This window comes from Vulpes vulpes, chromosome 2 (genome assembly GCF_048418805.1).
Source record: "Vulpes vulpes isolate BD-2025 chromosome 2, VulVul3, whole genome shotgun sequence".
In the NCBI taxonomy this organism is placed as follows: Eukaryota; Metazoa; Chordata; class Mammalia; order Carnivora; family Canidae; genus Vulpes; species Vulpes vulpes.
Genome location: NC_132781.1, coordinates 64,231,493 through 64,244,101, shown reverse-complemented (window position 1 = coordinate 64,244,101; position 12,609 = coordinate 64,231,493). Strand labels below are relative to the sequence as shown.

Sequence of the window (12,609 nt, the reverse complement as noted above, 5' to 3'; positions counted from 1 at the left end):
CTTTAAAATAGGTAGTACATGGGGGCGCCTGGGTGGCTAAGTCAGTTCAGTATCCGACTCTTGGTTTTGGCTCAGGTCATGATCCTGCGGTCCTGAGATTGAGCCCCACACTGGGCTCCCAGGCAGTGTGGAGTCAGCCTCAGATGCTTTCTCCCTCTCCCTCCCCCTCTACTCCTTCCCACTCACTTATCTCTCTCTCTATCTCTCTCTCTCTCTCAAATAAATAAATAAAATCCTTAAAAACAAATTTAAATAGGTAGTATATGAACATAGTGTCAAAAAAAAGTCAAGCCATGCAAGATTATCCATACACACATGGACACACGAACACAGAGTAAGGTTTGCCTCTTCGCACTGTCCTCCAGTCATTCAGTTCTCAAATATACGGTTCTTGTGTTTCCCTTCAGAGATGGTCGGTGCAGTTTCCTCACTTCTAAATTTGGTAATTCCACTGTACTTGGGATTTTGACAAGTTTTCCACCTGCTAAGAAAGGGTGTTCTTTTTTTTTTTTTTTTTTTTTTTTAGAAAGGGTGTTCTGAAGCCAGTGTATTCCTAAATCGAGAGCTAAAGGAAAAGGAAATGCAAGAGACAAATGAGATCCTTGTCACAAGAAACAAAGGACACGGAAAAAAGGCATGCAAGGAAAAGGTAAATCAGCTACAATGTTTGGAAAAATAATGTTTCTCTCTTTGACAACATTGCTTAATTAGGAAAAACATAAGACTTCAGAGTCATATTCTCAAAAAATTCTAGCTAGGTCACTGTCAAGCTGTGTAATTTGGTCATTACTCAATCTTTGACCTTTTGCTTTCCTAAATTATAAAAATAAAGGTAATATTAGCTACCACATTAACTACCACCATGAGGTATCTGGTGCTTAGGAAGAACCTGATAAGTGATGTATTTTAATTTTCTTAGGTACTGTTAAAGGAAATGGTTATTGTATTTTGTTTCTTCCCTCTAGTTCTACATCGGCATTTGTTTTTAATTGAAATGTAATTGACATAAAATCACTTCAATATTTACTTGTGAGTAATGTATATAAGGATCTAAATTTGTTTTTTAAATTCCAGAATAACTAATGTACAGTGTTATACTAGTTGCAGGTATATGATATAGTGATTCAACAATTCTATGCGTTACTTAGCACTAATCACAGTAACTGTATTCTTAATCCCCTGCACCTATTTCACCCACCCCCCTGACCCACCTCCTCTCTAGTAACCAGCAGTTTGTTCTCTATAATTAAGAGTCTGTTTTTTTGTTTGCCTTTTTTAGTCAGTTATTTTGTTTTGTTTCTTAAATTCCACATGTGAGTGAAACCATCTTTCTGACTGACTTATTTTACTTAGCATAATACCCTTTAGATCCATCCACATTGCTACAGATAGCAAGATCTCATTCTCTTTTATGGCTGAGTAATATTCCATTGTATATAGTCACCACATCTATCTATTCATCTGTTGATGGGTACTTGAGCTGCTTCCATCTCTCAGCTCTTATATATAATGCTGCAATAAACATAGGGATGCATGGTTCATATATCTTTTCAAATCAATGTATTCATTTTCTTTGGGTAAATACCTAGTAGTGGAATTACTGGATCATATGGTATTGTATTTTTAATTTTTTGAGGAACCTCCATACTGTTTTGCACAGTGGCTGCACCAGTTGTATCTAAGGGTTTAAGGCAGCTTCCTCCCTAGAAAAATAAATTTCCCTGGAACAAACTCTATGGAATTAGAAAACACGGAGCTAAAGGTTAAACTCTAAGAGGGCCATCCAAGAATACCTTAGGGTCTAGGAAGATGTATACCCACTGTTCTGAAGGACATCATGGAAATGAGAATCATCACTATAAAAAGATCTTGGAAGTATATACTATATTTAGTCTATTTTCCCCATTACATGTTTTAAAGATTTTATTTATTTATTCATGAGAGATACAGAGAGAGGCAGAGACACAGGCAGAGGGAGAGGCAGGCTCCGTGTAAGAAGCACAATGTGGGACTTCATCCAGGGACTCTGGGATCATGCCCTGAGCCTAAGGCAGATGCTTAACCACTGAGCCACCCAGGCATCCCTTCCCCATTACATTTAAAACAAAGCTCTTTAGCGTACTAAAATCTTTATATCTACCTACGTATCTGTATGATATATGTATGTGTGTGTGTGTGTGTGTGTGTAAAACACATATAGGTGAATAACCTACCTACATAGTTTTTGGCTCATAATCAGTATCCAATAAGTATATATTGAATTAAAATCAGTAGATTAGTTTTATTTATATCCACATATATATGTATATACATATGTTAATGGATTAAAGAATATAGTGCTGGTTTTATAAATAACACTTCTATTTGGCCAAAAAAGTGACAAAAATTTTTTTAAATAATAGTGAAAGGGAATATAAAGGAAGGGAGAAGAAATGTTGGGAAATATCAGGAAGGGAGACAGAACATAAAGACTCCTAACTCGGGGAAACGAACTAGGGGTGGTGGAAGGGGAGGAGGGCGGGTGTTGGAGGGGAATGGGTGACGGGCACGGAGGTGGACACTTGACGGGATGAGCACTGGGTGTTTTTCTGTATGTTGGTAAATTGAACACCAATAAAAATTAATTTAAAAAAAAAAGCCAATAGTAAATTGGACATTGGATAGGACATTTTTCCATTAAATATAGGAACTTGTGTTTTGGGACGCCTGGGTGGCTCAGCGGTTGAGCATCTACCTTTGGCTCGGGGCGTGATCCTGAAGTCCCAGGATTGAGTCCCCTATCCGGGTCCCTGCATGGAGCCTACTTCTCCCTCTGCATGTGTCTCTGCCTCTCTCTCTCTCTCTCTGTGACTATCACAAAATAAAAAATTAAAAAAAAAAAGAACCTATGTTTTCTATTAATATTCATATGTGTTTTTAATTTGTTTTTAGACTTGATTTACTACAAACATTTACCAGAGGCTACTAGAAGTATACATATGGTGCCTAATCCATGTTGAGGTTACTTTTTAAAAAAATATTTTATTTATTTATTCATGAGAGACACAGAGAGAGGCAGAGACACAGGAAGAGGGAGCAGTAGGCTTCCCACAAGGAGCCAGATGTGGGACTCGATCCCGGATCATGGGATCATGCCCTGAGCCAAAGGCAGACGCCCAATTGCTGACCTACCCAGGCATCCCTGAGGTTACTTAAATGAATATAATACCATTATTATATTTGTAGGATGGCATAGGAAATGATTCACCTAGTTTATAATTCCATTCTGATTACTTGTTAAACCACATTTATACGGTTTAATTATAAAAATTATTTCACCTATTACTGTAACCACAAATTAGTCCTAAAGATTTCAAGAGAAAAAAGGGTTAACTGCAATCTATGGGGCCTGCTTTCTAGATTTTTTTCCTTCAGATAAGAACATGGCATTGTAGGGAGTCTGAGCTATCCCTAGAAAAACTCACAAAATTGCATTTCCACAACCCTCTCCCTGGCCCCCAACTCCACTCCTATTCTGCTCACATCTCTGTGAGCTCCTAAGACTCCTCTCCATTCAGAATGTGTATGATGGACTGTGTTTCAATATGTCTCCTCCCCCAATATGGTCTGGCCCTTTGAGATACTACCCTACAGTTTTTGGTTGTAGTTTTTTTTTCCCCACTCATAACAATTTCTATTGTTATCAGTTATCTTGAATGTTGACCATGAATCTGACCTTATGCTTTGGTAAGATCATGAAATTAGGAGCCCTCTATCCTGAGAGTCATTATTTTTGGAAATATTTTCTAATGCATTCTTTGTACTAGACACTGAGAAATATATAATGAAAATAATCCCTACTTTCAAGGTTCTTACATTTTAGTAAGGAATATGGGTAAGAAAATCAATAGCAGGCAGCCCAGGTGGCTCAGGGGTTTAGTGCCGCCTTCGGCCCAGGGCATGATACTGGAGACCTGGGATTGAGTCTCCCGTAGGGCTCCCTGCATGGAGCCTGCTTCTCCCTCTGCCTGTGTCTCTGCCTCTCTCTCTCTCTCATGAATAAATAAATAAAATCTTTAAAAAAGAAAAAAGAAAATCAATAGCAATTGCAATTAACACATTGCAATTACTACTATAATGAGGTATATCTGGATACCACTGGACTTCAAAAGAGGGACCTCTCACAGTCTTTTTGAATCAAAGACTATTTGAAGTGGGTTGACACCAAAGTTGGGTCTTGAAGAACACAATAAAGATTAGCAAAATGAAGAAGGGAATGCTGTCCTAGGCAGAAGAACAGTTTTTATACAACCTCAGAGGCATAAAAGGACTTAGAGAATTCAAGGAATTGCAAATGGTTTGTGGTAGCAATGCTAATATAATGGGAATTTTGAAAAGACTAATAGAAATCAGATCATTAAAAAGCCTGATATACACATTGTAAGGAACTTGAACTTTATATGGAAGATAATGGAGTACCCACTGAAATAGGAAAATGATATAAACACATTTGCATTTAGAAATTGGATTCTGAATACTATATGTTGGCAAATTGAATTTAAATAAAAATTTTTAAAAATAAAATTGAGGGCAGCCCAGGTGGCTCAGTGGTTTAGCGCTGCCTTCAGCCCAGGGTGTGATCCTGGAGACCCAAGTTCCGTGTCGGGCTCCCTGCATGGAGTCTGCTTCTTCCTCTGCCTGTGTCTCTGCCTCTCTCTCTCTCTGTGTGTGTCTCTCGTGAATAAATAAATAAAATCTTTAAAAAAAAATAATTAAAAATTAAAAATTAAAAATTAAACTGAAATTGAAATTGAAAAAAAGAAAAGAAATTGGACTTTGACCATAGGTTGGAGGAGAACAAGAGATGAGAGAGGTAGTTGTGGAACTAATGCAATAATTCACAGGGTTAAGAAGGAGTGTCTAGACTATAAGAACAATTTCAAGACCTATTTGGACTAATGATGGAAATCCTACTTTCCTGAAAGTGTCCTCTGTAAGCCTTATGGAAGCTCTGGACATGGGCTCCTAGGTAAAGGTCAAACTAAAAGAGCTGACACGTATCAAAAGTAAAGGCTTTGGGCAGCCTGGGTGGCTCAGCGGTTTAGCACCACCTTCCGCCCAGGGCCTGATCCCTGCATGGGGCCTGCTTCTCACTCTGCCTATGTTCCTGCCTCTGTGTGTGTGTGTGTGTCTCTCATGAATAAATAAATAAAATCTTAAAAAAAAAAAAAAAGCAAAGGCTTTAATCCTACTTGTTACAAACTGGGGAAACATCAAACCAAAAAAAATAATTTTTGCTATATCAGAGAACATAAAATCTTTGAGATAGAAAAAAATGCTAAGGTTATTGAGAGATTCTGATTCATGTTTGAGCCCCCTTCACAGCATCTCTGCCAAGTGAGGATCCGTCCCATGTAAAATAATTTAGGTGAGAACAATCCACTATTTCCTAAGAAAGGCCACAAACATTTGCTCTAATTAAAAAAAAAGAAAAACAGAAAACAGCAAGCTTTGTAGGGCCCTGCGAGTCAAAATTCCAGGTGCTATTCAGATTTTCTGTTGACTTCATTTTCACTCACTCTCTTCCTAAAATTCACTCCTGTGTAGTGATTTATATGTAGGATTGACATTATGGGAGGGCTGGGTTTTTTGTTTTTTGTTTTTTGTTTTTTGTTTTTTTAATGGGAAGATTGACTTTAAAGGAAGCTATTCCCTAAGTAATGTCATTTTGGGGGCCAGGAAGCAAAGCTTCTCCACCCTTAACCACCCCTGCCCCAAGCTATCATAGAGTCTCAAATCACACTATTAGCATTTCTGAAGAAATGGCACATTAAACTAAGCCACACTAGGGTGTTAATGACATATCAAATGGATTTTATCCCAACATTGGGGACCCTGGAAAGTAAAGAACCACTAGCAAAGGAAAGAGCACTAAAAGTGGAGAAGAGAAAGCAACACTGAGGCAAGATAAGTCAGTTTGCCAGTGGTCCACAGAGATGTTTAGTGGATTGCATACAAAGGACCTGGAATTTGTTCAAACTACTGTTTCTAGGGCTTCTCCTTATATTATTTTGTCTCAATAGAACTGGGGTGAATTCTTGAGCAATTCTGGTATGCAGCTAAATGTAGAAATTGCTAGCTGAGAAGCCACATTAAAAAAACAAACAGAAAACAAAACAAAACAAAACAAAAAAAAAACGCGACCCCTACCTCACATAAACACACAAAGTCATTGTCCCTATTTGCCTAGGGCCATCTTGGTTTGTTTATACAAGGCTCTTGCTTTAAAGTCTCTAAGGTAGAGGTTATGGGGAGAGTCAATGGCACATTAGGTACCTCATGAAATGTGCTATTGACTTTTTAAAAGTTTCTAAGTTTACTTAAACAACAGTGGGTTTTCAACAAGCAGCGTATGTTGATGAGTGCAAAATGATACATAGCACTTTGCTTTTAAAACTTCTTTTGGCAGTTGCAGTATATATCTCTAAGGATGAGTTTTATGAATTTGTAAAACACTAAGTCATTGGGCCTCATGATAGCTTTGTGAATCCAGTGGCAAGTTTCAGCTCTGATTTTTCTTTAGGAAATGGACAAGGAGATAAAAAATATTGTTATGGGGGACCCCTGGGTGGCTCAGCGGTTTGGCACCCCTTTGACCCAGGGTGCGATCCTGGAATCCCGGGATCGAGTCCCACGTTGGGCTCCCGGTATGGAGCCTGCTTCTCCCTCCTCCTGTGTCTCTGCCTCTCTCTCTTTCTATGTCTAAAATAAATAAATAAATAAATAAATAAATAAATAAATAAATAAATAAATAAAATCTTTTTTTAAAAAAGCATTGTTATGATAGTGCAATGACAGAAAAATGTTCTCACGATTATGGTTAAAGAACTCAGGTCAAAGACACAAAAACAATAATTAGCATTTGTTCAGCACTTTATAGTCTATAAAACTTATTTGCGTATTTGATTCTTCTGATAATTCTGTGATATTGTTAGGATAGGTGTTGAGATACCAAGTTTATACATGAAAATTTCTCAAAACTCCAAGTGTGAGGGAATTTCCCAGAGTTAATAAGAGTATTCAAAGTTTCTAAAACAGGGCAGCCCGGGTGGCTCAGCAGTTTGGTGCCTGCCTTTGGCCCAGGGTGTGATCCTGGAGACCCAGGATCAAGTCCCACATCGGACTTCCTGCGTGGAGCCTGCATGGAGCCTGCTTCTCCCTCTGCCTATGTCTCTGCCTCTCTCTCTCTCTCTCTCTCTCTCTCTCTCTCTGTCTCTCTCATGAATAAATAAAGAAAATCTTTAGGAAAAAAAAAAAAACAAAGTTTCTAAAACAATTCCAGCTGTGAGGCAGAATGTTATAAACTGGTTTTTGTTTTCTAAATAATTCTAGTAAGCTCAAAATACTAATTCAGAAATGTTAGTAGATTATACAAAGAGGAGATCTGCGCTCTGCTCTCAGCTCCCCTCTGCAGCCATACCATGAAGAGAATGACCCAGGGCCTGCTCCTCACACTGGCAGGCCTGCCTGCCTTGGAAGCCAATGACTTGGTTGATAAAGACAGTCCCTTCTACTATGACTGGGAAAGCCTGCAGCTGGGCGGGATGATTTTTGGAGGGCTCCTGTGCATCGCTGGAATCTTGATAGCCCTGAGAGGAAAATGCAAATGCAAATACAATCAGAAGCACAGCCCTTTACCTGAGAAAGCCACTCCACTCATCACTCCAGGCTCTGCCAGTACCTGCTGAGCACAGGCACTCCTGGTACCATCTCCCATGCTGTTCCCTCCCTACTTGGCGCCCTTAGCCTCCATAATGGCCTTTCACTCCAAGAAAGGCTACCTTCTGATCAGGAGGCTGTCCGAAGCTTATTTCTCTATTAAACTGTCTCATCTCCCCCCTCCAAAAAAAAAAAAAAAAAAAAAAGATTATACAAAGAGTTGTTTAATTTCTTCTGGACACATGTAATAAATAATAATAGCACTATCTTTAGGGCACCTGGATGGCTCAGTCAGTTAAGCATCTGCCTTCAATTCAGGTCATGATCCTGGGGTTCTGGGATCCAGCTCAGCAGGGAGTCTGCTTCTCCTTCTACCCGTCCCACTTGCATGCAAGCTCTCTCTCTCTCTCTCTGAAATAGATAGATAGATAGATAGATAGATAGATAGATAGATAGATCTATCTTTTATTGACCACTTACTCTGAGTTAAACACTGTATCAGGTCCATATATTATCTCCAATCCTCATAACATCCTGCAACATGTTACCTTATTTTGCGAAAGAGGAAATTGAGACTCTGAGAGACTAAGGTGCCCAATTCTTAATAACTAACAAATTGCAAAGACAGCATTCAAACTCCCATCTTTCTGATTCCAAAATTATTTTCATTACCCCTTTCTTAAAGAATACAAGGATGTTTACTTACAGTGGTCAATTTGTAGTCACTTTAGACTTATCTATATACATGTAACATTAGTTGATTCATGTATATGACCACACTTACTGAAAACATTTTTCCCCCAGATGGATTATTTCTAGGGCCTGGGCATTAGCTGGGTACTACATATAAAATGAAGAAAAAACATCCCTATATGGAATTTATAATCTAGCCTGGGAACTATATCAGTGAACAAATAACTAGAATATAAAGTGATGAATACTGCTTAGGAATATCTTCCTGTGGTAGCTAACAGGAAGTCATCATTCCCTCAGCAGTACTTTGGTGTACTAATTTTGTTTTTTTTTTTTAATAATTTTTTTAAATTTTTATTTATTTATGATAGTCACACAGAGAGAGAGAGAGAGAGGCAGAGACACAGGCAGAGGGAGAAGCAGGCTCCATGCACCGGGAGCCTGACGTGGGATTCGATCCCGGGTCTCTAGGATCACGCCCTGGGCCAAAGGCAGGCGCCAAACCGCTGTGCCACCCAGGGATCCCGGTGTACTAATTTTGAATAAGTAAAATATTAAAACCTTTAGTGAACAGCACTTAATTGATTTATTTAATATTATATAATATGCGTGTAGGTAATGGAAGAAAAGTAGACTTTTAAGAAATTCTTTTCCTTTTAGAAATGGAAATTCCACAATAAACTCAAATAGTAGGTAAATGCTGTAAAGCAGTCAGAAGTTTGTGTAATCACTGATGTGGCTAGGGTAATTTTTTCAGTATAATAGTTATAACTATGATTGTCCTCATTTTTATTCCTGGTCACATAGTTGGTTATAGCTGGTATTTATAACTACTATCAATTCCATAGTTCTTTGCCTCAGCAAACGCCTTATCTTGTCATGGTTCCTTACCTGGTAGGGTGACCTAACCTTCATCTCTGAAGGGCGTGATCCATTAGTTTTATCTGAACTAGTTTGTTGTAGTTTCTCCCTTGGCTTAAATCACAGGATGTGGGAATAGTAATAGCACTTTGAGAAATCTTACACAATCCAAACATGCTCTTCCTTATCCCCACTGGGCAGTAGTAACCCAATTTCCCCTTGGTGGCCAGGATTAATCACCATACCAAGAACAGTAACCATCTGCTTTGCTTGTTGATTCATCAGCATGAGGAGCCCAAAGTGACCAGGTAGCAGTCTCAGCTTCCACCATTATTGTGTCTTCTGGTGGAAGCATTCCTCCCTTTGGAACTAAGACCTGCATACTCACAGAACCAAAGTCATAAGGATAAGAAGCAAAAAGTTTGCTAGTGGATCACTAGGGATAATAATGAAAGGAGTCATTCCCATTTCTACTCCCATGAATTCTGTCTGTAGGAGAAAGAGCACCACCTATATTGTCATCTGGTTTGGAACATATACTGCATCTTAGAAGATGTCGCCTCAGCTTCACAAGGTATGCCATATGTCATTTAGCTGGTACCATAAATGAGTCTTCAAAAAGCCACTCCACGATTCTATGAAGTCAGTGGCTTCAGGATGAGGAGGGATAAGGTAAGATTCACAGGGTGATGCTGTGAGAAATACCATGACAGAAGATAAACCATTCCCTACAAAAATCTATGGATGGTGACTTTGACATAAACTTTATGTACAGAGAAGGAAAATCTATATATAGAGTAAGTGCCTATTCCAGTGAGAACGAAATTATTTTCCCATAATGGAAGTAGCCCAACATAATAAGCCTGTTCCCAGCTAGTGACAGATCCCTTTCAGAGAATGGTTATGTATAGGGGCTCAGTTTTGATTTGTTCTAGCAACAAAACCATATCTGGAATAGCAGCCACAGCTGGAATCACTATCTAATTGAATTTGCAATAATCCACTGTCATTCTCCAAGGTCCATCTGTCTACTACAGGCTCTCCCTAACTGTTATTTTACTGGCCAATAGGTAATGCATTGCAGATGGAATTTTTTTCTTCTCATTGTTCACATAGGCGTCTTTTTAGATGTGAACACTTTAAGAATTCTATCAAAACTAAAAGGAAAATTGGAGAGTATTTTTCTTTATTTTTTTAAAGATTTATTATTTATTTATTTGAGACAGAGAAAGAGTGAGTGTGTTGTGGGGGAGTGGTAGGGGGAGGCAGTCTTCAAGCAGATGCCCCACTGAGCACAGAGCCCAACTCAGGGCTTATCTCACAACCCTAAGATCATGACCTGAGCATAACCAAGAGTCAGACACTTAACCAACTGAGCCACCCAGGCGCCCCAAGGGAGTACTTTTCTTTAAAGTACTACTTTGGCAACCTCAGCCATAAAGGAAAAAATAAGCACTTCTATCTATTTATTAATAATAACAGTTACATTTATTGTGAACTTATCCTCAAAGCAACCTACAAGTTAGATATTAATCCCATTTGTTAAATTTGAAAACTGAGATGCAGTGAAATTAAGTGACATGGCCCAAGTCCCATAGCTAGAGTAGAGCAAGATCTTAGCCACAGAATTCTCACTCTGAAGTTCTTTCTCTTTATACTACACCACATTCTAACCCAAGAGATTATATTATTCTCTTCCTAGCACATGCTTTCATATTGCATGATATAATTTTATTAAATGGGATATAAAAAGGACGCCTGGGTGGCTCAGTGGTTGAGCATCCGTCTTTGGCTCAGGCCATGATCCTGTTCCTGGAATCAAGTCCCACATTGGGCTCCCTGTGGGGAGCCTGCTTCTCCCTCGGCCTATATGTCTCTTCCTCTCTCTCTGTATATCTCATGAATAAATAAAATCTTTTTTTAAAAAAGGGATATAAGAAAGAGGGTAATGAAACTAAAGTTGAATGTTGTCAAGGACTTTTAAACTTGTTTTTTAATACGCATTTTGAATTTCATAAATACCTTTGTAGCATTTACTCCTTCTGTGTTTTCTGTTCTTCAAGGTAAATTGAAGAGAATAATGCTAACAATTATTATGGAACTTAATTCTTATGAAGATAATACCTCTGCAACAGATTTGAAAATATGTAGTTCCCTAAATGGATGCTAGCAATTATTATTTATTGACTCTTCAAACTTTGTAATATAGAAAAGTTAAAGCATATGTAAAAGTTTCAACAGTTAATAACTCATGATCGATTTTGTTTCATTTTTTTACATATGCTCACTTCTTCTCTTACCTACTCACTCCCAGATCATTTTAAAGCAAATCTTTAAATAATTAGATTAGTTATAAGAGTATATATCTTCCCCAAATGAAAGAATTAGCCAGAAGGTTTTGATACATATCATTGATCATCAAACAACACATTGTATGAGATGGGGTCACCCAAGGTTTCATCTTCAAGATGTTTATAATACTTTCCTGAAGTGTATTTTCTCAAAATCTGGAGGTTTAGTTCCTGAAGAATATTTTTCTTAGAGCTACTAAAACAAGAGAACTGTGATCAACTCTCTTAACCACATAAAGCAGAGACTGATGATGGACCTTTAATAATGACAATGAAGTTTTTGCTAGGCCATCCAGCTAGACTATTACAGCTAATTGTGTAATGGATTAATTTTTCTAAATCTGATTAATGGAATATGAGAAGTTATTTCTGCCACTACCAGGTCTTTTCCTCAAAGAAATTGGCATGCTTTCAACTTGTTCATTCCTTTAACCTTCTATTCTGGAAACAAAGTGATGATGAAGGAAACAACAGCCAGCTTGGACCCAGAGACAAAGCCACATGCTGTAGATGGCAGAGCCTCTTTACCAGCCCCAAACCACTTATTTCTGGACTATTTGGTGAAAGAGATAAAATGACACTTTTTTGTAGGTCACTGTATTTTTTTAAAGATTTTATTTATTTACTCATGAGAGGCACAGAAAGAGAGGCAGAGACACAGGCAGAGAAAGAAGCAGACTCTCTGCGGTGAGCCCAGTGCGGAACTCGATTTAGGACCCCAGGATCACGACCTGAGCCAAAGGCAGATCCTCAACCACTGCGCCACCCAGGCATCCCTAGGCCACTGTATTTTTAGATCTCTGTTTCAATAAGCTTACACTATACCATAATTAACTAATGTTTCTTTAAAATGTTGAAGCTGAAACCAAATGAATAGATATTTTGTTTTTTTTTTTTTTTAAATAAGCACCTTTTGTTTATATAAGAAGAACCACAGGTGTGCCTGGCTGGCTCAGTCAATAGAGCCGGGAACTCTTGATCTCAGGTTGTGAGTTCAAGCCCCATG

The 12,609-nt window shown here is 38.3% G+C and overlaps 1 protein-coding gene and 1 pseudogene across 6 annotated transcripts in view; both read left to right on the top strand.

The window, feature by feature from the left end:
* MOB1B (MOB kinase activator 1B) overlaps positions 1-12,609 on the top strand; it is a 108,479-nt gene that overhangs the window by 5,013 nt on the left and 90,857 nt on the right. For 3 of the 6 annotated variants that reach the window (XM_072748831.1, XM_072748829.1, XM_072748830.1), the window contains exons 2-3: positions 527-649; positions 9,748-9,826. In XM_072748831.1, coding sequence (XP_072604932.1) covers positions 637-649; positions 9,748-9,826 — 92 coding nt within the window. In that variant the 5' untranslated portion in view covers positions 527-636. The remainder of the gene's footprint in view (positions 1-526; positions 650-9,747; positions 9,827-12,609) is intronic. The other 3 variants (XM_026003506.2, XM_072748833.1, XM_026003507.2) reach the window with 1 other exon arrangement.
* LOC112923684 (FXYD domain-containing ion transport regulator 4 pseudogene) lies at positions 7,265-7,869 on the top strand (annotated as a pseudogene).